Source organism: Maniola jurtina, chromosome Z (genome assembly GCF_905333055.1).
Source record: "Maniola jurtina chromosome Z, ilManJurt1.1, whole genome shotgun sequence".
NCBI classification, from domain to species: Eukaryota; Metazoa; Arthropoda; class Insecta; order Lepidoptera; family Nymphalidae; genus Maniola; species Maniola jurtina.
In genome coordinates, this window is record NC_060058.1 from 14,100,859 (window position 1) to 14,127,639 (window position 26,781).

The window sequence follows — 26,781 nt, forward strand, 5'->3', positions numbered from 1 at the left end:
ATACTATAATTAAAAAGAAAAAAATCTGTATGGCAGGACAGTTGTGTTTTTATTTTCTTCTTGTTAAAAATCCACAGCTGTAGCTTTTTAAAATAATTATTTATTGTTACAATATAAAATCTTTCGTATTTATAAAAAAAACAGGGACATTATTTAATGTAATTACCTAATTAAAATTATTGCGTAGAAAAAAAAAACAAACATTTGTTTTTAAAGTAATTATGGAAACGTCTAAGTCGCTTTTGATAAAATAGAAATCGCAAGCACATAAATTTTATTGTTTAGAAACCATAATCGAAACATTGTTGGTCTAATCAAGCACACAAGCCCAAGAGTCTGATAAATTAATTTAAATAAACTTTTTAGTTCTAACCACCTGTTAAACATAATATTATGTAAATAGGGAATTATATATTAACTATTTTATAATCAAAATAATAGTAGTTTAAGTGCAACACAATTGATTTTATCATTGCTCATTATTATTAATGTTACAGTACAAATAATACAAGAAAATTTCAAAATGTAATCATTTTTATTGTATTGTATATATTTGTATTGTATTTTTATGTAAATAAACAATGAAATCGCACATATATTAATTAGCTGCAAAAATTTGCAAAATAAAGACAATGATCAGCAAAAAACAATAACATAACAAAATCTTATAAAACCATTTCTGATAAATTGGTTTGAAGAAACTTTTTAGTTCTAACCACCTAATAGAAGTTAGAACATAATATGGTATCGTGATCGTATCTAATATGCAATAATATATAAATTGTTGTATAGTGAAACAATAGAAGTATAAGTTTAACACAATTAAATCTTACATTGCTCTTAATTAACGGCACAGTATAAGACAATTCAAAGGAAAATTCAATTTTCATTACGCCAAATGATCACATATATTATATTTTTGATAAATAAACAACAAAGTCGCACATATAGCTGTAAAACATTTGCAAAATAACAACATTAATCAGCATAATATAAACAATAACACAACCAATTCTTATACGCACCGACTTACTTATTATATTAGATATACAAGCACGAAAATGATATTTGTAAACTCGCAATTTTCTAGGTATAACTTAGTTTCAAGGTCCGGGTTATAGTCGGATGTACCAAACGGGATTCAACAAGTAGTTTTCTTTCAAGGCGCGCGGGATCTTAATCGTGACCACACTCCCGAAAAAAAATACTCGCGAACTCGCGTATATTTTAAATCTTTTGGAGGAACATCAAAATCGATGGAGTTCTAATGTAAACAACTTTGCTCGGCTGACTAACATCCAAGTAAAAATATTCTCTGTTTTCAAACAATAAATTAAGCCTCTGAGATAAGCGCGTTTTTGGTGCTCTACCGAGCGCAGCTGCATATAGACTGCATTTACCTAGGTTTCCAATTCCTATTATTTAGCGCCGAACTACATGTATGTATTACGAAAATAAAATTTGAAGAAATCTGTCCGTCCGACTTTGGTTAATTTACGTGTTTTGCCCCCATTAAAAATTACATGTCATCAAACAAACCATGATTTGCAATTTCATTTCTTAAAGTCAACACTTTAAGAAAAATTGTTTAAATCAACCACTATTTTAGGATCTTTTTCTGGAGGTTTGTATTAGATATTTTGAATTTAGCGGCAACGTGCACGCACGTTAAATAAACAAAACCATAAAATCAATGTTATAGGCATTTCATGTAATCGCTATAGTATCTGGAGCTAGGTCTAGAAATAGGTCAGATCGGTAGAGCGCGGGACGCATGCGCGGGGTTGCGTCGCGCGCAGCCCTTTGTCCCAACCCCTAGACTGCGTTTTCGCGTTACGACACAGTAACCAGATATCGCAGTCGAACCACCACGTCAGCGCCACGTCAATTTTACAATTAGACAGTACCACCGGCCTGGTGAGTGCACAACTCGCCGTGTAGCCGCCGTTATCTTACCTCCAGTCTACCGCGATAGTCAGTGCTTAGATGTTTCTTCCGGTGTCGACCACCCGAGATAGCGGACTAGATGTTAGCGTTTAGGGCATGCATGCTTTTCTATGTTTATGTTCTTGAGTGTTAAAACTTAACCCGCAATATCCTTTCCTTCGGCCGTGGGAGTGTACGTTTCATTACAGATGAGATGTTTGTAGGGAGTTAAGATGCTGTTGCTAAGCGTAGGAGCGGAATGAGGCGGCTCGAGATGCAGGGACGGGAGGGCGGCGGGAAAGACGGCATCATGTCGCGCAGCGAATCCACGGTCAGCCGCTGCACGCCGCACACGCCGCTCGGCCCGCCCGACTCCGTCAGCGTCGACTCCAATCCCATGCCCACCATATACCGGTAACTGGACCTTGCGCCGCGCCGTCTGGGGAGAAGACGTAACCTCCGCCGAGGGTCGTTGCGCAATCGATGCCATGCCGTTTCCCACGTCAATCACACAGATTAATATTTGATTAAATCGATTGTGTAACGCGTCTCGAAGTTGTTGCGCAATTGCACGATATCCAATACGATACACCCATAATACATTACCTGACCTTCACTAGACTGCAGTCCCGATGCGCCACCCCCATATGTCTTCCCCCAGCGGCAAAGCTGAGCACTACGCTGCATCGCGCACAGCGACCGTCGCATGCGAGTAGGCACCACGAAGGCGACGTATCTTTAGCGACGTTGTTAAGTATTATCAAACATCTAAAACCTTGGTCTGATCGGCAACAATCTGTGCATCGACCATAAGTTGCTGGAGCAAAAACATTTCTGTAGACATATCGGTTATCATAACAAATGCTAAGCGACACAACCGGAAATATTGCAACAATTAATATTGTTTTGAATAATAAAATTTCAAATTATTATCAAATCTTATGCGATCCGACCATGGCGTTACACACAATAAAGCTTAAGATACCGCCGTATATCTGTACGACGCTTGGCTTGGCTCATGCTGACTGCGGGTACATCAATATGCCAGGTATGGTATTCCAAAATTTCACTGTCGCTTATCACAATACCTCATACTTCTTATAACTACCCTTTTCCTTGCTAATTTATCATCACCAATATCGCTTCGTAGCAGGTAACTAATTAGGAATATATTGTGTAGGAACAATAGATTGTTCTTAATGCATTAGAGTTCAGGTTAATTGTATTGAGTCATGAATTAGTTCACAAGAATCACAAACAATCTTTTACTTTTTCTTATACTCAATGGTTAAGACGCCCACTTCCTGATCGAGAGGTCAGAATTTCGATCCCGGGCACGTACGTCTAACTTTTCGGAGTTATGTGCGTTTTAAGTCATTGATGTTGAACGAAAATATCATGAGGAAACCTGCATGCCTGAGATTTCTCCATAATGCTCTCAAAGGTGTGTAAGTCTGCCAATGTGCAATTGGCAAGCGTGGTAAACTATGGCCAAAACCTTTCTCATTCTGAGAGGAGATCCGTTCTGTAGTGAGCCCGGCGACGAGTTGATCATGATGATGTTGATGACTTACTAATACTCATTCAACTGTTATAATTAACATAGTCCTCAAAAAGCGATTATTTTATCCAATAAATTTCCAGTCAGCGTATTCGTTACTTGATTGATGTTATTCCTAAATTCCCACGAAAATTCAAGAATGTAGAAATTTGGAAAGGAAAACATTATCTTAATCCAGAATTTCAATCAAATCTTTATAGTCGTTTCCTAGAAACTATTTACATTACCTTATTAATATTATAAACTAGCTGACGCCCGCGATTTCTTCCGCGTGGATTTAGATTTTTCAAAATCGCACGGGAACCCTTTGATTTTCCGGGATGAAAAGTAGCCTATGTGTTAATCCAGGGTATAATCTATCTCCATTCCGAATTTCAGCCAAATCCGTTCTGTAGTTTTTGCGTGAAAGAGTAACAAACATACACACATAAATACACATAGACAAACTTTCGACTTTATAATATTAAGTGTGACCAGCTGATGCCCGCAACTTCGTCTGCGTGGACAAGGTTTTTACAAATCCCGTAGGTACACTTTGATTTTCCGAGACAAAAAGTAGCCTTTATCACTCTTCAGGTCTTTAACTACTTCCATGCAAAAAATCACGTTGATCCGTTATACTCCATATGTTTGGTTGTTCGTTACTCCTGTACGCCACAATGACTAAACTGATTTGGCTGAAATTTGAAATTTATGTAGATTTTATACCATGAAATAAGGCTTTTTATCTTGAGAAAATATAGAGTTCCCGCGGGATTTTTAAAAAACCAGTATGAAGAACCTGCGGATGAAAAAGCGGGTGTCAACCCGCTTTTTCATCCGCAGGTTCTTCATAGGAATAGGAATATAATAGGCCGCTCAAACTATTATTATAAGATCTAAACTCTAATTAGGTACAGCTAAATTAGTCATCACTCATCTTCAATCAACGTTAATAAATGTTTATAACTAGTAAATGTTTATAAAGCTTGATGTTTATTTAGTAATAGTTAGTTAGATAGGTACAGATTGTAATGTGAATGTCACTTATTAGTTCATAACTAGTTTAGTTAAGGTTAGAGTTTTAAAATTAATTGCTGTGATAATATTAAGTAGATTGTAGGAATAGAATTTTCCCCTTTATGAATGGAGCTACTTATATTAAGTAGATATCAGAATGGGCCCAGTCTGTGAATTTTTAATTGCTTAATTAATATATTTAATTGTAGGTATGTACTATGTAGACTTTGACTGTGATTTAGTAGTTTAGTAAATAGGCTTTCAGAAAAAAAAATTGGGAACATAAATTTTGCTACGGAAGTTAAACATATAGAAATAATAATTACGTACTTCTAAAATTTTCAAGTCCAAAATGATACCTAAATACTATACAAGTTAAAAAAATGTAGTGATTAGTGATTAACACTTTACGATAAAAAAGCATTTTTTTTTGTAAAACGATCTTCATTTAATAAATTCTAATGAAAATATGAGAACCTCATAAAACAGAATCCGAAGGTAGGTATGAGTATATATCGTGTTGCTCTACCTGTCGTAACTTATTGATAATATTAACTTCAGGCTATTAATTTTTAGGGTTCCGTAATCTGTATAGCTCCAGAGTATCTTCAGAGAGAAAAAAAAACTCAAGATCACATCGTTATCTGTTTGTCTATATATGCCTGTCGTGTCTGTCTGGGGAAGCAAAACCTATAAGGTTTTTCTCATTGACCTAGACTCATGAAATTTAGCGGTAGCAATGTTTTACAGGCTGTTCGTTATAGCAAAGGTAAAGGGGAAAAACCGAAAACCGTGAATTTGTGGTTACATCACAAAAAGGTTAATAATTGATATTTGTAGGACGATGGTGCGGACAGGATGGTGCGGAACCCATCGTGTGCTAGTCCGATTTGCACCTAACCGGTTTTTTTAATGCGTTACTTTGAATTGAAAACGTTACTGTCAAACTTAAAGCTTATAGTCTTATCACAACTATGCCCGTGTGTAATGGTGCCAAGAATACTGGCCCTGCATCCCGCCAGCCAGGCTGTTTCTTTGCGAGAAAATGAGTTCACTTACTGTCAAAATGAGGCAATTAATCGCGGCGATATGTTTCTTAATTTTTTTTGGACAAAGATGTTTAACACAATTATACTTTCCGATTGCGATGTCACGGTAGTAGCTGATATTGCAGTCCGATGGTAAGGGATTTGGGGATGGTATGACTTTAGTTATTAGTGTCTACGTGATAAACTTAGTACCGGAACAACAAACAACAACCGGAACAAAATTGCTTGACACAGCTTTGCGTACACAGAAGTTTTCTACTGGTCAAAATTAAAAAATAAATAAATTGAAGAAGTAACAAGCATCTTGTTGTTTTTACCGTCGAAAATAAGGCTGACTAACCAATTCTTTTGTAAAAAGAACACAAACAAAATTGAAATAGAATAGAAGAATTAACACTAGCTTTAAAAAGCACGTACAAAGTATTTGAAAATAAAACTATACCAAAAATATAAAGTTATAATACATGGAAAATATACAGAAAAAACCAAAACATCTTACAGAAGAAATCTAAACATCTCCTGTCTAAAAATCTTATAGAAGAAATTAGAAGTTAGCAAAATGCACGCGTATTGAAACGTGTAGTTAGCAGTACTGTTTTTGTTTTGCTTTTTATATTTCAACTGTTTGGTTCACAGATGCCGTGCTCCGATCGCATCGCTTGATTGTATGGATGAATTCAGCGCCAACTCTCAACAGATGCTGGATCAAGGCAAGTGATTAAGAGTTCATTATTATTTGGCATTATTAGTAATATACAATTAAAACAATCACTGATATCTATACATGTAATTAAACATTGACCGAAATCTGTATATTCAACATATTTTGAAAATTATAATCGGTGGAAGCATTATTATTGTTATATTCGTGGAATCCAGAACAGTATTTTTTTTAATTTTGTCTGTCTGTCTGTGCACGTGATTCAAAAGCACTTGTAAAAGTTTAATTGAATACAAGTGTAAATTAAAAATTTATAACACCCCCGACAAGTGAAGGTCTGTAACTAGAAAAGACCGAAAAGACCTGATAACTTTCAAACGGCTGAAACGATTTTCTTGCACTATTCCGCGCCTACGATCCAAAGTATCAGAGTTTTCCAAAACATCATTTACAAATAAATAATTATGTATCAAGGCAACGTCCATCTTGACAGCTTGATATTTGTCAATTGACATAAAATTATGAACCTAACGGTTATGTAACCTTCTTTTCTACAAGAAAACTAGAAAAGAGCTGATAACTCCTAAACGGCTGCACCAATTTTTTTGTATTATAGCTAAGAACACTCTCGATCAAGCCACCTTTCAAACAAAAAAAACTAAATTAAAATCGGTTCATTCGTTTAGGCGCTACGATGCCACAGACAGATACACAGATACACAGATACACAGATACACAGACACACAGATACACAGATACACACGTCAAACTTATAACACCCCTCTTTTTGGGTCGGGGGTTAAAAATAAAAATTGACTTTTAACCATAACAGTTTTATTCCTATTAGTAACAAATTCAACAACCTTTTCTCAATTGAATCCAATTCAGGTTTCATTATCATCCAGAACATTTCAGGCGGAAGAAGGTGTAAATTTTTATCTCCCGACCCGAAAAGAGGGGTGTTATAAATTCGACGTGTGTATCTGTGTATCTGTCTGTGGCATCGTAGCTCCTAAACTGATGAACCGATTTTAATTTAGTTTTTTTTGTAAGGTAGCTTGATCGAGAGTGTTCTTAGCTATAATCCAAGAAAATTGGTTCAGCCTTTTGACAGCTATCGGCTCTTTTCTAGTTACTTCACTTGGTGTATGTGATGTAATTTAATTATAACACATTCATTTTTATCTATTGAATGGAAAAGCTCCATTTGAAGCTGAGGCACATGAGTAGATATTCTTGCTGAGGCATGTCAACTAGTTAAATAAATCTCTTCATTTCATTACATAGTAATATTTTCCTATTGGCACTAGGTACCGAAAATGTAGCCAATAACGATTGCGTGCTCTTTATCATAACAGGGTAATTAAAGTACTGAAACTTCAGATAATAGTGATTGCGACAAGAGATATAGCGGTCCATAGCAAACCTGTTACCGATAAATATTATAATCATAAATATATAAAACTAACAAATTCAATACTATGATTTTTATTTGCAGCCGGCGAGATAAATATGTCCAAACATATGTCGACGTATATGGGCAATCACGCAAGTATGCCTTCGTCAGTCACACCTGGTCTACGATACAAGAATTTGGGCAAGTCAGGCCTCAGAGTTCCTAATATTGGATTGGGATTGTGGACTATGCTAAGTGAGGATTGTGCGGAGGATATTATTATGACTGCTTTGGAAAACGGCATCAATTTGTTTGATTTATCTGAGGCTCATTGTGGTAAGTTGAATATTATAATACTTTACAGAAACAGTTAAGAAGTTCGGTACACTTAATTATAATTAGTCTAATTTCTAATATTTAAGTTATGATTATGAAAAAGAGTAATATAGTAGTACACAAATCAGTTAAACTACCACAGTTCGGTGATTCTCAGATTTGGCGCAAATCGCATTTCAGGTCAAATAAAAAAATAATGAATGAAGTTACAGATGAGAATTGCATTACAAAAGAACTCTTGTATATTCAGCTACGGGTGCCCCAAAATTCAAAATTGTAACTACAAAGGTTACTTCAGAAAAAATATTTTTGATATTAAAAACTCACCTCCTTCTGCGGGTAAAACAGGAGTCTCAGGAAAAATCGCTATGATTTTCAAAGAAGACGGTTTTAAACGAGCTCGAGTTTTTCACATATTATTATATACATCCTGAGAAGCAATTAAAATGCATTTTTACACGTACGAATCATTTAATTACGTCATAATAAAATAACAAATGTTTGGCACAGAAAAAAAGTCATTACCTGCAACTGAGATGGCACCTCCAAAATATCCTTCTAGTATACATATTGCCTTCCGTTCTCCCCTGCCCCGTACTAAGCCATAATCAGTCTATCTAGGCATGTTGCGGAAAGTGGCCGTGCACTTGTAGAAAAAAAAATATTTACGCTTTTGGTGCCAAAACTGGAGTTTGGCACGACTTTTCATTCTTTACCTTCAACATCATTTTAGGACGAATAATTAGTTTTTCTTAATAATTTTATTTTCTTTCATGTACTAATAACAACATAAGTATGTAGTTTGATGTTCATATATATTGCATTTTAAAATACGACGTTAGAAAATTAAAACTGCCAAAACCTCCCTACCGTTACTATCATTACCGTAATTTACCTTCCGTTTTAAAATTGAAGGTAATGATGTTGAATTGAAGGAGGTGATGATTTTTTCAGGAAATATTGTTATACCAAAATTGTGTAATTTTCTTCATATCCTTTGACATTAAATCACGTGACAAAATATTAATCTTCAGTAATTCTTTAACTAATCAGTTGAATTAGTAGCCCATATTGTTCCAAGCAATTTAGAAATAACTAATCAAAATTATTGCACCTCGTGGTATTTCAATATTAAAAATAACCATCATATATCGATTTTAGAAACTACCATAGTGAAAAGAAATAGTCAAAAACGCGCGAAAAAAATTTAGCGCAGGCTAAAAACACAAAAAACGAAGAACTAAAGAAAGATCCAGAAAAATATGCGAAACGTAAAGAAGAATGATGGAGTCCTTTAATTCCTTCTTGGATATTAGGGCTGCAGCAGTTATTTTCTATGTCTCCCTACCTTTGGTTGCTGCTTTGACATGGTTCCACGAGAATTCCACTCTTTTAAGGTCTGCTTCAATGGGCCTCCTCTAGAGAAGGCCCATTGAAGCAGACCTCTAGCCCAACCAACTCCTAGGAGTTGGTTGGTCGACCAGGTCTTATTTGACCGCCAGGCTGTCAGGCAGACAGGTTTCAATAAACGCCGCTTGAGAAGCGTTTTCTTCCTCTCTTCGCAAAATATGCCCGGCCAATCGCAATCGCATTCAAAGCTATTTCTTTGAGTTGCTGGCATTTGTACCACAAGTCCTCATTTCTGATCGTGTTAGGCCAGAAAATGCGGGGAATAACACTGAAACACTTATTGTGGAAAACCTGAATTCTGTGGATTAGCGATATAGTTATTTCCACGTTTCACACCTGTATAAGAAGATTGAATTTACAAACGATTCAAACAGAGAGAGCTTTAGCTTTTATAATCCAGTTATCGACATCAGCCTCGGCACCGCCGCTAGGAGAAATGATGCTACTGAGGTTACAGAACTCCTCCACTCGGTTAATTGGTTTGTATTCTAAATAAAACGGTTCTGAAGCAGTAGAACTTATCCTCATCTCCACTGTTTTCTTTGTGGTAATCGGCAGACTAGAAATTAATTCTATTATCGACTATTCTCACTAATTTGTGAGAATAGTCGATACTAGAATTAATTTTTTAAACTGGACCCTTTCAAGTAAAGATTTTTAAATAAATCTGTGAGGATGTTACTGCTATTGTCACAATTAAAATATCATAAGCCTACGTTGTCGTATTAGTTTACAAATTGCGGAAAAACCAAATTAAATTTGAATTTCGCGGGCAGACCCGTTTCATACCCCTTAATGTATTCAAGTCGATATGATATGAGAACCAGGTCATCCACATAGTCAAGGTCTTCAAGTTGCCTACTGCTCCATGATATCCCTCTCGGACTATTGGTGACACGACGCATAACTTCGTCGATAAGCAAGATAAATAACAGTGGTGAGGAAGACATCCTTGCTTAACTCTACGGATTATTTTTGACTCCAAGACAACAAAGAGTACAGCGAAAAAAGTTACTTGAAATACTGTTTAAGATAACAAGGGATTTAGAAGAAAATCATCCACAGGAAAAAGAATGTGCTCCTTGTGAACTTACTACTCCTATAGTAATAAAAGATGTTATGTATTCGTCAAAACCTCAACAATTGACGTCAAGGGCTAGCTTTGTATAATATAAATTGTCGATGGTGTATGTCAATAATTATATTAGGCTTTTGTTTCGACGGTTTGACGTGTCTTCGAATAAAATGGCGTATCGAAATGACCATGGTTATTTACTTCTTGTATATTTCAGTGGCGACGAGGATGGGATTATATAAAGAACCCTTTTGTGCAAACGAGTTTAACATCCTGCAAACGACGAATAAGTACCACTTGATGCACACGGTCAAAGACTTTCTCATAATCAATGAAGGAAATTCATACATCAGTTTGCATGTCTCTATATTTTTGGACTAGTACGTTTATAGCAAATAATGCTTCTCATGTTCCAACACCAAATCTAAATCCAAACTGACTCTCATTGAAGTAGTTGTCACATTTATTTCTAATCCCTTAAGAGCTGATAAGTAGAAACATCTTTGGAACATGACTCATGAGGCTGATAGTGCAGTATTCATTGCATTTCTTAACATTCCCAAGATGTTGCAATGATTCCTTGACATGTGTCTGCGAACATATTGTTTTGTATATATAGTTTTACAAATTCTTTTTGACTTCAGTGTCCAAAATTGGTTTAACTTTATCATCAACTAAACTGTTTATATACGACACTCTTCGCAGGTCTGCCATTTCTATGCAAATTAAAATAATCATGTTTTCGCTCATACTGTTCTATCACCAAACATTTGTTTTCGTGATAATATGCTCTCGCAGCACGATTATTTTATATATTTCAAGTAAAATTTATAGGTGATGATATGTCTGGAATAATATTTTTGTTAAAGTTTGCAATATTTCCGTTATTAATTCTGTTTACTTGATTAATGAGATGAAGAAATACGTTCTTTTTTGAAAATGAAATATTGCTTCATTACCATCGCATAAACATCAACGCCTTCTCTACCAAAATCATTACCAGCACACTAGAACTCATTACCTTCAGTAACTGAAAACTTCAAATGCATATATCTCTGAAATTCATGGGTGCAATTTGATATAACTCGGTCATTCTTTTTGATTTCACCTATATTTTAGTTTAGTTCAGCAATTTTCACAATTTAAAAAATTCTCTTATTTTCTCCGATTTGCGCCAAATCAGAGAAGTACCCAGTTAGAAACTTACCTTACTAGAAATAAGTTACATAAAAAAACACTTTTAAAAATAAAAGTTTTTAATAAACCTATTGAAAAAATAGATTTAAACCTTTTGAGAGCGCTCATGAAAATAAAGCCAAATTCACCCTGCCATGTGCCATCAAATTGATGAAATGCCCATCACCAAATACCGACAGTGATACTTGCCATAAATAATCCTTTATTGCTATCCATAGCTTGTGTTTGCAAAATTTCAACTCAATCGGCAAAATTGTAAGTAAGACCAATTCCGACGCCATGACAACATATATATTGTATACAAATAAGTCAAACCAATTGGTCCAAGATGCTAGTGTTGCCAGACATTACTTATTTTCTGAGACACGAAATGTTTGTGATAGAGTACCGAGTGTTAATGTGTAGGTACTTTTGACCTAGGCATTTTGATAGCTCGTGCCGAGAACCAATTTAAAGGTATCGATTGTTAAAGGTACATAACAATATTACTCACTTCTCTTAAAGTCCAGGTGATGATTTTTAAGTATATTTCCTAAATATTATAATTATATAAAAATTACGACTCGGGATTTTTTATATTAAAGTAGGTTATATTTTCGCGAGCTTTAAAGCACCAGATGGAAATTACCACCGACGGATAGTGTCTGGCAGTATTGAATATTAATTACTAGCCGATGCCCGCGACTTCGCCCGCGTGGATTTAGGTTTTTCGAAATCCCGTGGGAACTCTTTGATTTTCCGGGATAAAAAGTAGCCTATGTGCTAATCCAGGAAATTATTTATCTCCATTCCAAATTTCAGCCAAATTCGTTCAGTAGTTTTTGCGTGAAGGAGTAACAAACATACACACACACACACACACACACATACAAACTTTCGCTTTAATAATATTAGTGTGATTAACACTCTTCCGTTAAATCTAAATAAAAATCTACACTCTATATCACACTCAGACTTTAAGGAAAGTGAATATTTTTACATATGTACTTACCTTAAGCACCTGATACCTATAAATTTTATTGGCTCTAAAAAATACTTAAGTCACATAACCAAACCTGTTACAGCTAGAGGGGAAGTGGAACTTGGCAGAATTCTAAAGAAAAGGAATGTTAGACGAACCAGTGTAATTATTACAACTAAAATATACTGGAGTACCAAGTATGTACGACCACGTATTTTTATTCCAATTGTTAATAACACTAGCATTTTTAAATCCATTAATTCGTGTTTTACTAAAAGTTTATGACTTATGAGCATGCACTTTAATAGTCGTGTCTTCATCGTCTTTTTTGTGATGTGATTTAAAATTGTTATTATGTTACCTGATGATTGCTAAGTCCATCTAATTCGTATTATCAATACCTAGTTAGAATAATAAATTATCTAGTTTGTATTTATTTATGTTTGTACAATTGGTAGTACTTTTATTGAAAGCTAGTACATTTTTAAACTATGCTATCTTAATTTTAAATTTTCTATCGTCCCTTAAATAGCAGGCCAGTTTATGAATGATACATGAGTAAACGGGAGTTTACGAAAATAAGATGAAAGAGCCTGTCTCAATTAAGCAGGAAAGACTCAGAGGAAAATTCGTCCTCAATTTAGTCTGAGCTGACAAAGCCCAACTGACAAATAAAACATGTGGGCAGTGAAAAGATGTAGAGGATTATTCTAACGGAAAAGCAAGCCAGTTAAAAACTAACAAGTGATGGTCTTTGCTAAGTATTTTGAAACCCGCTTTGACAATAAATCGTATAAATTTTTCTTAATAACGAGAAACGAAAATACGTCTATGAATTCTTGCAAATATAAGACTATATTATTATGATGTGCATAATATTGTTTTTCATGTAATTTTAAAACTTTATGTAACTTTCCATACGTAACATTCCTAATATTAGTGTCAACCTCTATCACAATATTAATAAAAATCAGTAATGATTTATAATTTTCACTTTATAAGCTACTATTTATTGTAAACCCTACATTAAATTTTCACTGTAGCCTTTACAACGGGAAACCACGGGGAAGTTTCATTTTACGTTGTATAATGTTCACATTTTAAGCTACAGCGATGCATTTTATGTAATATCGTGACGTTTTGCTCGGCGAACTTGTATTGTTGCTTTTTGCTTTAACAAGACTAATGCTAAAACAATGCTTGTGGCTATTCTAGATCCTAATAATTTATCTCCATTTACTAGGCTAACAGGTGCTCATGCTAACAGGTCAGATGAAAGGGGCTTATCTAGGAAACATATCATAGAGAGTGTGAAGGCATCATTGCAAAGACTTCAAATTGATTACATAGATGTTGTACTTTTGCACAAAATAGATCCTGTTTGCCCTATGGAAGGTATGTATCAATATAAAAGATCCCAGAACCGCCAGATCTTTTCTTATTTTCTGAGAAATAAAATGTGTGGGATAGAGTAATTTTAGTGTGTACTATTAACACACGCTTACTGTGCCTGTCGAAAAATTGTTGCTTTTGCTCCTCAGATAATACGTAACGTCTGGCGGCAATGGGTCTTAGGCCAATATGATTTAATTGATCATTAAAATTCATCAATGAAAACTGTCAATTCATTTGTTCGTTAGAATTGGTGCGTGCCATGAACTTTGTTATCAATCAAGGATGGGTTATGTATTGGGGAACAGCGCGTTGGTCTCCTTCTGAGGTAAGCGTACCCAAAATGTTACACACATACACACGTCACACACACATATTTACACTTATAGTTTCTTATTCTTACCGGAAACTAAAACAGTCTTTCGAAAATTTTAACAGTATTGATCAGTTTTTCTTTTGTCCTATCCCCTTTTTGAGGTAGAATTAAATTGCAATTAAAATTCTCATATTAAACAACTTGATCTACCTGTACGGAGCAGGGCCTACCTATTCCGTCCATGAATGTTGTTGTTACATTAGAATATTTTGTAAACCTTCCTCGTGAAATGTTCTGAATGACAATGGATCATGTATTGAATCGGACTGAGAATTTCAAGTACAATTTTTTGTTACCGATGTCGAACAGTCACTTAATAGGGAAGAAGTGAAAGTACCTATATATTATTATGTTATGCATTAAGCAATCGCGATTGATTTCCTGTTACCCGTTGAGGTTTTTTCCATCCTCTATCTTCGACAGTATTTATTAGACTTAGACCATCACTAAAAAATGAAACTAATTTGACAATAAATTGAGCCTCAATAGCTCAACCGGTAATAAATTGAGCCTCAATAGCTCAATCGGTAAAGGAGTGGACTAAAAACCGAAAGGTCGACGGTTCAAACCCCGCCCGTTGCACAATTGTCGTACCTACTCCTAGCACAAGCCTGACGCTTAGTTGGAGAGGAAAGGGGAATATTAGTCATTTAACATGGCTAATATTCTTTATTTAAAAAAAAAACCTCTGTAAAAAAAAGGATTGTGAAAATCGGTTTTTAACGGAGTTATTGACGATCTACAAAATATTGATCACGGAACCCGAACGAACCCAATTGTTCGTGTTAAAAACATTTTGACTAACTTGATGGTACTTTATAACTTTTATTACTATGGATAGTATCTATGACTAAATAAATTCACATGACTTAATTGTTCTCATTTCCTTTGCTTATTGTAAACACTGATATAACACGGTGACGTCATTTGACCGCTATAATCTGAGTACAGCAACAAAGTATGTACTTTGTTATGGTCGTAGCACACAAAAGAAATTATCGAATCAGAACAGCGGTCGTTTAGTACGGATGGGTTCCGATTCACACCAGTGATTGGACGCTAAGGACATTCTATCCGATCGTATCCGCTAGCCCATATCCTTAACCCTGCACTGTTTTAGTACCAATTTTCTGAGGTGCTAATTTAAAGCTTTTTATCTTCATTTTTTAAAATAAATAATCATTTATTTACTAAAGTTTTAGTAATAAAACCAGCTTATAACCACGGCTTCATCCGAATATGGACTTAACTTTCAAACCCGAATTGTAGATTAGGGGTTAAATTTTCAAAAATCCTTTCCTAGCGGATGTCCACGACATAATATTAGCTATTTGCGTGCTAAATTTCAGCCCGTGCTGGTAAATCAGTTAGTTACTCACCTTTTGCCTTTATTAATTCATCCAAGACTTTTCCTTTCATATATTTTGAATATTATTAGCATTTTGAGAACCCAAATTCATTAAAAATCAACTATTTTATTAGTTTGAGCACCTTTTTTACTCAGTGTTCGTACAAACGTGTTCTAGTGTTCTTATTTGTCCGTAATGTCTCTGAGTCTGTTATTGAAAAACTAAGTTTAGATTTGACACTAGTTTTTTGTGGACACTACAAATAAGTAGACATGGTGTAACCGGAACGTTAGCGAAAACTTAGCGTTATTATTACACTATTTTTACAAAATCCAATGCCAATAACTATTTACCTTACCTTGTAGATTAAGTGATTTAGTATTTTTCAAACCCGCACTGTCTAGAGTGCAAAACTTGGTACAATATCCCACCTACGACGCAGCATTGACTTCAAATGACCTATTTATGGAACGTTCGTTGACCTCTAGCGTCAGTCAGATATTTTATTTGCAACTAGCTGTACCCGGCATGCGTTAACAACATACATACTTTACATAAAGTAAAGTGTTCCGTTGTGCATTTTATTTGTTGAAGTCCTTTTTTCTACACAATATTTTTGGCTACTCTGTCTGATGCGTATATGAATAAGGAGACGCTGTCCGACGCGTGAGCGAGCCAAATACAGATGTTGTCAATGTGAGAAGCATGGATTTTCTAAACTCAGAGTACCTCGCAGCGGACTTGAAGTTCAATAATGTTGTCTATGCTCGATATTATAAATATTATTTCACCAGGGAAAAGTCCCTGAAACATGGTTTAGGAGTTACAGGCTGTACCCTGCATCATCAGGGTTGAAGAGTTGGGATTTGCGAGTTTAAACATAAAGTCGTTGCTTGGTGGCTACAGATTCAATTTAAGGTCTATTCTAATCTAATTCAAACCAAACTAAATCCGAATAAATATTCACAATGATTCACATAAAAGATTAAACGCGTTAGCATATTATAGTCAGAAATAAAGCTAACGTATTTTCCAATTATGATTATCGTCTAGATAATGGACGCGTACACAAATTGTAGGCAGTTCAACTGCATTACACCAATAGTGGAACAAACAGAATACCATATGTTCTGCAGAGAAAAACCTGAGCTATACATGCCAGAGCTGTACCACAAAATTGGCGTTGGTAAGTACTGCTTTTGTAGTATTCATGATAACCCGCTTGTTTAATTATAGATGTCACACGCTTTACCTACTGCCGAATTATTCGTGCTTTATACAGGGTGAAATTCTAATGGTTGTAGAGCTGAAGTGAAGTGAATCTTTTTAAGAGTAGGTTGAATGAATGAATATATACTTTTATTGTACACCACAAAATTAATATAGAAAAAATATTTACAGCATACATATTCAGCATTCCGAACCAGTGGTAGATTATTTTGACGATTCGAAAGCACTTGTAAAAGTTTACTTGAATAAAAATGATTTGGTACAAAGCAAAACAAAAATATAGGCAGGTACAATTTGGCGGCCTTATCGGTACCCAGCGACCTCTTCGAGGCAACCAAAATGGTGCAAAGGACATAGCTATAGATATTAGAGGTAGGTGGTGCAAGTATATGCCTATAATCTATATTAATGTATAATATTAAAACTAAGAAATACATAAATATAATATTTAAATAATGCAATACTGGATAAGTTCTATCAATCTCGACTATTTATATTGATCCTAGTCTTAAAATAAAAAATAAAGGGATCGAGTAACTTCTAATGTTTCTCAAAAATTCAAAGTTTGTGTTAAATTCCTTTTTTTTTTTGAAAAAAAAATTGGCTAATTTTCTAAAAGTCTAATTGATGAGGCGATTCACTTAGCCACGGCTCTAGAACCACAAAAATTTCACCGTATATATTTTCAAATACTGCACTCAACTCAACTCTTTAGATATAATTACCAGTGCACATGTTTAAATGTAAATTAATAGTCATGTTGTTGTTGTTTATCTATATTGTCAGCTCTATTTACACTGAATAAAGAACTTTTTTTTCTAATAGTAAAAAATCTATCTTTTATAATTTTAGTAATACAATTTACTTCAGCTGTTAATTTAATAGGCTTTTTATGTTGTATATTGTTACTACTTAATTATTATTTATCTTATATCTTACTTGAAAATACATACACACTCCATTCCTCTTCATCTGTAGATATTATTCAATAATAATTTACTCACGAAACAGTAGTTTTGCTAGTTATAAAGAGTGGTTGACAAGGTTCAAACATAAATCTACTTTGAATAAAAAAATCGTAACTTAGTTCCTTTAAGGGGCATGAGACGGGCCTGCCCGCGAAATTCAAATTTAATGATAGAGTATGTATTAAATGAATCATAGAACAGTAGTCACATAGTGTAGATAGACAACAGCTCGAACATGACCTCTGGCAGGAGGTACGGGCGTGTGACCTATTATTTGTGGTTCTACTTGTTCATAGGCGTCATGTGTCTGATCCCAGGGATGATGGCTTGGTCCGCAATCACAACGGGAAAGGGCCTGGGTCGCGAGGAAATCACTGGTCTCTTTGCCAAGTCCAGGTTCAATAGGAAGTACAGTACATTTAGCTGGTGTGAAGAGGACATTGCTGTTCCGGACGTGAGCGAGGTTAGTACTATACTCTTTTGTAGAGTAAGATAAGCTCTTTTCTCGCTGATTTTGCTACGGAGAACGTTAAAATCAATATTCAGAACCATTGTAAATGGATCAAAATTCCGCTAACGTTAATTTGAGCTTTAATAGGGTATTGAATAGAGGTAACATGAAATATATTTACCCTTGTAGAAAATAGAGCAATAGATATAGTAATTGAACAACACCTGTTTTCACCAGATGCGAATATCGGGAAGTAAGGACCAGGTAACAGGAGAAGAGCCTCGTACTTATGGAGAAAAATTACGGGATCTGTCTAATCTAGCAAATACAATGAGTAAGCTTTCTTGAGATTAATACCTACTTATTTTTAGGGTTCCGTACCTCAAAAGGAAAAACGGAACCCTTATAGGATCACTTTGTTGTCTGTCTGTCCGTCTGTCATGTCTGTCAAGAAAGCCTTTAAGGTACTTCCCGTTGACCTAGAATTATCTGGTAGGTAGGTATCTCTTAAAGTACAAATAAAGGAATAAATCCGAAACCCGTGAATTTGTGGTTAGATATCAGAAAAAAAATTAATGTGTTTCAATTTTCAAAGTAAGATATCGGTAAAATCGGCTCTACCTGCACATTCTAAAGCAGATTTTTATTTATTATCATGCGTGATAGTTTTTGATTTATCGTGAAAAATGTCGGAAAAAATACCCGACTACGGAACCCTCGGTGCGCGAGTCTGACTCGCACTTGGCCGGTTTTTTTTATTTGTCGTGGTTATAACTTAGAAATTCTTTAGATACACGAATGTGAAGAGATGTCTTGTTCTTAGATTGCTCTATGAGTCAATTAGCTGTGGCGTGGTGCCTCAAGAATGAGTCTGTCAATTGTTTACTACTAGGAGCTACAAGTGTTGAACAATTTAAAGAAAATATTCATGCCTTACAGGTAAACAATTTTTTATGATTATTTCAAAACACATCTGATATCTGACGAAGACACTTACTTATTTCCATATCTCCAACAGATCGTACCGCAGCTTACACCTACTGTAATGGCGGATATTGAGAGGTTATTGTCGAACAAACCTCAACGACCACCCATGGTGTCGACGCTTGCGATGCGCAATCAGCAAAATAATAATACTGTACGAGTAGATATGACGTAAGTATGATGCGAAAGTGTGTTTGTTTGTTTGCTTGTCTTTCCTTCACGCCCTAGTTAAGCAACCAATCGACTTGTTTTTTAGCATAGAGATAGTTGAAAGGACGAAGAGTAACATGAGCTACTTTTTATTCCACGGGAATTTTTAAAACCTAAATCCACCCGGATGAAGTCGCGGGCATCAGTTAAAATAATTCATATATTTTCCATTAACGGTAACAAAGTGAATGGAATGGGATATATTGTACATCAAGCCGTTGCAAACGCATATAACAATAATAGTATCCTGACATTTCTTAAAGTAGTGTTTTAACTTAGCCTAAAGGCCAATTCACATCAAGCACGTACACGTGACACGTGCGTAGTGACGCGCGTGAATCCGTAGACATAACTGCACGCATTACGTCTACGCGAACGTTCACGTCACGCAAGCGGTATGCCATGTCTCATACAGTTCCATAAGTTACAACGCAATGCTACGCGCTACGTTTACGCTAACGCAGCGCTTACGCAGCCTGTGTGAACGAGCTGTAAAGGTTAAGACGTTGGTCCGGAGTTTGATCTCGGGCTCCTCTAGCTTTCCAAAGATATGTACGTTTTACGCAATTAAATATTACTTGCATTAAAGGTGAAGGAAAAATCGTGAGGAAACCTGCGTGCCTGAGAGTTCTCCATAATTTTATCAAAGGTGTGTGAAGTCTGCCAACCGTACCTACTTGGCTATCGTGGTGGACTATAGCCAAAACCTTTCTCTATGATAGGAGACCCTGCTTGGGGCAGAGATGAATTGGTGATGATCATGACGATATTGATATCTAAGCATTTTTCTGATAATAATATTATTGTTCTATACACAGCGGTGCCTCAACTTCTGGTGCTGGAACGCCGAAGCCTGAAGGCGATGCTGCTGAGGGCGAAGCCTCCACCCCCGCCAAAGAGACCGGGCGGGGCTTTTGTGAGATTCAGTGACTGTGGTGGCGCGGAAGCACTGACTCTGCTTCCAAATCTAGTAAATCAAAGGTACATACTACTCGGATACCTAACAGAAATATTTTTGATATACCCGATAGGATTACAACATTTTAAACCGATTCTTTTTACAGGAATCAGTTAAGGATGGAAAGCCTAAGTTTTTCTTAAATAATGCTGGCGAAGTTATACGACGAGTAGGTCAGTATTTTTAAAATTTTATTTATTAATTTAAGATTTAGTTAGCAAATATATTTTTTTAAAACAGAAAGGTAATGACCTATGTCTGCTTTTTTCAGAACATGACGGCGTTGCAACTGATGTAGTTATATCCGTATCATCATTAAAAGGAAAACAACCAGCATCGGGCGGTAGTAAAGTGAAGAAATCCAAATCTGATAACTCCAGACCGAGATCATCCTCTTTACAGAGATCATCCTCAGGACAGCTTTCCGTTTCTCGGGACCGGCGGCGATCTCGATTCGATCTCGCCTCTCCTTCAGATTTGTAAATCCAAGACACACAAAATGTCCTACAGTAACGATAATGATTCTTTTGATTTGAATATGTGAAATTCTTTTAAATAGAATTTTGATAGTCATCTTGTTGATGATAATGTCATGTGGGGAAAGGATATCGATCATGATATTTCTTTTGATGTGAACATCGATAAATATCGTTGTGCTGACGATATCTTTCTAAGTACTAGTGAAATGGACGCTATTGAATCGCATACCACTTCCTTCGATTGAAAAGTCTGTGTCTGTGATGTGTAAAGCGATTCTTATGCAAAAGTGTTTTACATTATTACAAGCATAGCGCATAACTGAATAGGCTCCTGCAGTAGTAAAGCGGTGTGGAAAGAGTGACATGTGGTGCTGATTCGGTATACACCAAGAAAACTTACGATATTTACAATCTTGTACCTAAATTGAATTGGTATATTTGAGTTTGACAGTATATGTATTTACTATACTAGCAACCCGTATACTATATATATAATATATACAACAGAACCAAGTTCTTATCATATTCAATTTCAATATCGTTTATAACTGAATTTTAAATTCAGGTATGATTTGAATAGCTTTCATTATCTGATGCCCCATTTTAGATTTGTAAAGTTTGAACAAGTTTGTAAATATCGTAAGAGTATCTTCAATATTCACCACCTACGTGTATACCGAGACAGCTCCTGAACGTTGCAATATGTCACCTCTACCACACCGCTCCATTACTGTAGGAGCGTATCCAGTTATGCACTACGTCTGTACTTTATAATATAGTATTATTAAAACGGAGGAAAATTAATCTCATGAAACAGCAGTAATACTAATTAAGAAGTAGTGTAAAATGTCCGAAAACTTTAGTGCCAGGCACAATGGGAACTAGCTTTAAGTTAGTTAAATATTTTTCGTAGATACGTTCTTATGTGTAGTTATTTCTATGTTATCACTTATTATTAATATTTAACAGATTTGATATAACTAATAAATGAGTTGTTATTGTTTAATATTTAATATATTCTCACATTAAATAATTTAGTTTATATGTTAGCAGCACATTACTAGTAATGGACACATATTACTAGGTGCTACACCGTAGTATTGGTACAAAGAAAGATAGGAAAGTAATTTGTATATAGGAGTCTAAATGGACTAAGCGAAAAAGATATATCGTTTGTGTAATATCTGTAGTTACTATCGTTACAGTGCATTTTAGCGTGTCTTACTTAGGTGATACAGAAACTAAGCCAGATGCCGCGTTCACGTTGATGGTATTGCCTATATAAATACAGAGCATAGATTTGTTATATCGATTTCGCAGAATAAATGTTATGAAAAGTTACATATTTTGTAGTCTATATATTTTTATATGTTTAGAAATAATTGGTGTAATAATAGGTGCTTTGTAAAATTTTGTGTGGTAAGATAATATAGTTCATAAAATATTATGTATATATATTATATAACCTTGGTTTGTAGTTATGGATCTTTCAGCTGTAGCCAACCTCTTTTGGATGGCTACAGCTAAAATAATTTATTCATTTTTAGCGTGTAATATTTAGAGATGGCCTTTAATAAAAATTCCCCTAATTATTGATCTACAATTTTAGTTGCTCGTAGAATCACACTCTTCATGCTTCCTAAGTACCTAACTGTCTCTAACAAATAGATCCATACAATCGAAAATACCACTCAGTTTATCTTGATTTTGTAATTCGATTTGAATGTGTGCTGGTTCGCATTTTGCATTATGTGCTAAGACCGATGATAACATCTGTAACACATTTGACACACAGACAAAACTTGTACACTAAATTCAATTAATACAAAAAAAATATTACAATAAATTAGATAGCCCGTACAAGTGATTCGTAAGAACTTCGAATATAACAAGTTTTTTTAAAGCCAGAATACATTACGAATAGGTAGAAAATATATTGAGCGTGGATGCGGCATACAGCAAATCAGCAAAAAGCACAGAAGAGGTATACATTTTTAATAAAGGTCTGTTTTAATTGATTCCTTTGGATACTAAGTAAGGAAGCTAGTTTTATAAGAGAAATTGTAAAATTCAAAGATACCGCTTCCCACTGCTTGCATTAGTTGTTAGTATCTGGCTTAAATTACTCGTTCAACACGAGTTAGGTTTCTTATTACATCCCTATTTCTTATTGAGATTATGTAAGTATTATAAATATATTATAGTTTATAGTATGTATGTTTATTCATTTATTTTTATTGAAATCTATTTTGTGTTAAGAATACACTACCTTCATAATTATGCATTTTTAATGCAACGCTGCAGTCGCAGTTTTTGTTTCTTCCGCTCAAATTTTATATAACGTTATTGTATTGAAAATCATTATTTTAACTTAGAAATAATTGTTTTATTTTTAATTGACGCCAGCAAAAATGAGGAAAAGATAAGAATATTTTAAAAGCACACTCAAAAAACTAGTATTTAGCTTATAATATCTATGCTTTTTTTTATTAGTCTAGGTATACATATATAAATAATTTAGGAGTGCTGGCGTTTGCTGTAAAATGTGTGTACCTATTTTATACTATGAAATATCTTTAAAACACTAACAATTAAAAATATCACGTGAGGGTATAGTTGTAGATAGGTTCATGTACAAATTGTCAAATTATGCCACATTTAAGAAAGGTTCAATTATGCATAAAATAACGCCTAAGTAATATATGTATTTAAAGGTGACAAACGAAGAAGTCTTGCAGTAAAAAAGAAGATAAGAAAGATGGTTTCACGGTTTGGAGACCGTGAAAAAGGGGAAAGTTGCTATCTTGGGTATGCGTTTAAGCACAATGGATACGGGCTCTTGTATCTCGAGATAATGGGCAAAGTAGCTGGGAAGAGGCGCATTAACCGCAACCACTGATCTATATCAATACACACTGAAAATGCGATTGCTGACCTGTTTTTGAAGCATTTGTATGCAGCAGTGATCATCATGTGAGCGAACTTGGAACTAAATATTAGTAATAAAAGATACCTGCCGACATAGTGTCAACACGAAGCCCATTTAACACAGCATCAATTTAGATTCCCGGTACCTCGGTGGGGCCCTTCAAATCAACACCGAAAATAACTAACTTTTATATGGCACACGTCTTCCATCGTACTTATTATATGCCCATTTCAGAGACCGCAAGGGACAGTTTTGATGGCAGCGCAACATCGGGAGTGGACAGGAATAGGAAGTGCCGCTCAACTGTTTAGTTTCGCGAGGCTTAAGACATAATATAAACACCTCACTGCCTTTGTTAGGGAGAGACCTGGATAAGAAGAATGAGTAACATATGTATATTTTTGCCATTCATTCTACTAGACATATTTCGGATTCTGCTAGTTCAATCTAAATAGTTTAGGCTTAAAATATACAAGTACATACATATTATATGCATTGACGTTGAGGTTAAAATATTTTTAAACGGTTTTATTTAACATCTCTATCAAATATCTACAAACGAACCCCAATCGACATTTCAACTTGGGATACTACTAGGTAGGTAATTTTCCAGAACAGTGTCCTAGAACAGATATTTATATAAAATACGATACCCTAAATGTTATTAATTGACTTCTCAACTGATGGCACAACACTTTTTTGTGATTTTGAAAAATAATATAGAAAGATACTTTGCAGTTTCTTAAAACAGAGAAAAAAAAAGGTGAATGATAATATTATTTCCATTTTACATTGAGAAAATTTCGACCAAAATTTTGCATCTGTATGGGAGATGCAAAAAGTTAAATGGGCGATAGTTCTATAAGCTTTTGTACACTTTTCCGTCAAATCAGAATATCCCTCGTATAGTGTAGGCACGTAGTCTTTAAGTGCCCTATTTACAATAAAAAATGGCCACAAACCACAAAAAGTCGCACATTTCATCTAGTTATTTCTAAAAACCTTCTATACAAAACATTTTATTGAAATTATGTTTTTTTTAAACCCAGAGTACTTATTTACTCTCCACTCTAAAATTCAGGCATTTAAAATATAAGAAGACCTGTAGACTCGTTCCTTATGAATGAATTTAAAAAAAACGGAAATGTTCAAGATAACGTGCACTTTTGTAGCGTTTTTATGAATTCTGATTAGATTACTGTATTGACAAGCAAAAATCATGTACAAATATATTTTAGATTATTGCGGATGCGAGTAAATAAGTTTATGTTTAAATTCGTTATTATTATTTGTGATCAAAATGCTATATATTTTACGTTATTTAATGTGTATGTGTCGTTATAATTATAACAGGATAAATATTGTATTGTATATATAATTCTGCACGCTTTAAGATGTAAAAATTGTCTAGTAATCACTAGCTATCATTAAAAATATCATATCATTAGATAGATTTTAATCTTCTGCAAGAAATAGCATAACTATGCGTATCTAAGATTTATGTATCAATATTTGAACCAGGATATGTTAAGACTAAATTAAAGCACGATATACACCCTTACTTGTTTCATTGTTTAATTGTTAAAAATCGTTTGTATATCTGTTTATTTGTTTCAGCTAATTTTCAAAACGGTTGAAACCATTTGACTGAAATTTTACCAAGCAGACTCTTACAAAGTGCAGTCATCTAAGTTAATATCAAAAACAGACTTAATCCCACGCAGGCGAAATGACGGTTAACTTTTAATCAGAAATAACCGTCAAACACCTAGGTATTTCAACTTGAAATCTATGAGAAATAAGATTTTTATCTGACTACGGCAAAGCCAAAGGGAAGGGTTATGATTTTAGCAGTCTATGTACGTGTGTGTGTTTGTATCAGATTCTGTTTGTTCTACCGTTGCGCCTAAATTAGTGAGCCGATTTTGATGAATGAGGTGTCAATCACTTCGGTATTATGGTCCGGGTGACATAGACTACATTTTCAATTGACAAAAATTTGATAAAAAATCAACCTGACATGGACGGATGCTACATCGAAAAAAAGGGGTATCCAAAACATTTTTTTGCTATCGTATCGAGTGGGATATAAAAATGAAAGAGGAAAAAATTCTAAGTTCATAAATATAATTATATCGTAGGTAGGTACATGTTAAAATACACCCAGCGACAGAAAATTATTTTTACTATATCTATCTAGATACATATATTTTAGTGCAGATTAGTTAAAAAAAATTAAATAACTTTTTTTAAATGTTTTACAAAATTAAACAACATAAAGTTGAAAACTAAAACCCGACTGCGATCGTCTTAATAAACGCTGAAATACTGTAGTAAAATTGTTTTTCTGTCGCTTGGTATATTTTAATGTTTACATTTATATTTATGAACTCAAAATTTTCTCCTCTTTCATTTGACACCCCAGTCGATACAATAGCAAAAAAAAATTTTTGAGACCCCCCCACTTTTTTCATGTAACATCCGTTAGGTTAATTTTTTTTCGTATAAAATGTAGCTTAATTATGTCACCCGGACCTTTACGACGAATCGATTGATACCTCATTCATCAAAGTCGGCCCAATAGTTTAGGCGCTACAGTGGAACACACAGAATCTGGATACAAACATACGCACACACATACATACACACTTACTTACTTTATACATTACTATTATTATTATACATACTTACTTCCTTTTGGCTTTGCTGCAGTCGGGTAAAAAGTGTTTATTTCTGATTAAAAAATTGTCCTAGAAATTTTCTACTTTCGTCAGGTAAAACTCGCCTGGAAGCTTTTAATATGTAGGTACGGTGACGAGTGCAAGACGCAACTGACCGGTAAATAGTCAATTAGAGATCCTCATCCCTCTAATGGGCCCGTCCG

At 34.7% G+C, this 26,781-nt stretch overlaps 1 protein-coding gene and 1 long non-coding RNA gene across 6 annotated transcripts in view; one reads left to right on the forward strand and one right to left on the reverse strand.

Moving 5' to 3' along the window:
- The window catches only part of LOC123880253 (voltage-gated potassium channel subunit beta-2), a 37,001-nt gene extending 16,101 nt beyond the window's left edge, over positions 1-20,900 (forward strand). The window contains exons 1-15 of one of the 5 annotated variants that reach the window (XM_045928279.1): positions 1,844-1,917; positions 2,151-2,340; positions 6,172-6,245; positions 7,695-7,928; positions 12,675-12,768; positions 13,815-13,966; positions 14,212-14,291; positions 16,742-16,874; positions 18,183-18,349; positions 18,575-18,671; positions 19,161-19,276; positions 19,356-19,492; positions 20,350-20,512; positions 20,596-20,662; positions 20,761-20,900. In XM_045928279.1, the coding sequence (XP_045784235.1) occupies positions 2,186-2,340; positions 6,172-6,245; positions 7,695-7,928; positions 12,675-12,768; positions 13,815-13,966; positions 14,212-14,291; positions 16,742-16,874; positions 18,183-18,349; positions 18,575-18,671; positions 19,161-19,276; positions 19,356-19,492; positions 20,350-20,461 (1,551 nt within the window). In that variant the 5' untranslated portion in view covers positions 1,844-1,917; positions 2,151-2,185 and the 3' untranslated portion in view covers positions 20,462-20,512; positions 20,596-20,662; positions 20,761-20,900. Of the gene's footprint in view, positions 1-1,843; positions 1,918-2,150; positions 2,341-6,171; positions 6,246-7,694; positions 7,929-12,674; positions 12,769-13,814; positions 13,967-14,211; positions 14,292-16,741; positions 16,875-18,182; positions 18,350-18,574; positions 18,672-19,160; positions 19,277-19,355; positions 19,493-20,349; positions 20,513-20,595; positions 20,663-20,760 lie in introns of those variants that run through there. The other 4 variants (XM_045928275.1, XM_045928276.1, XM_045928277.1 and 1 more) reach the window with 4 other exon arrangements.
- Positions 1,328-25,449, reverse strand: LOC123880290. Its single transcript, XR_006799202.1, has 3 exons — positions 22,830-25,449; positions 16,883-16,884; positions 1,328-1,341 (listed from the first exon to the last, which is right to left on the reverse strand). It is a non-coding gene; the product is annotated as an uncharacterized LOC123880290 (long non-coding RNA).
- Positions 25,450-26,781: the final 1,332 nt, after the last annotated feature.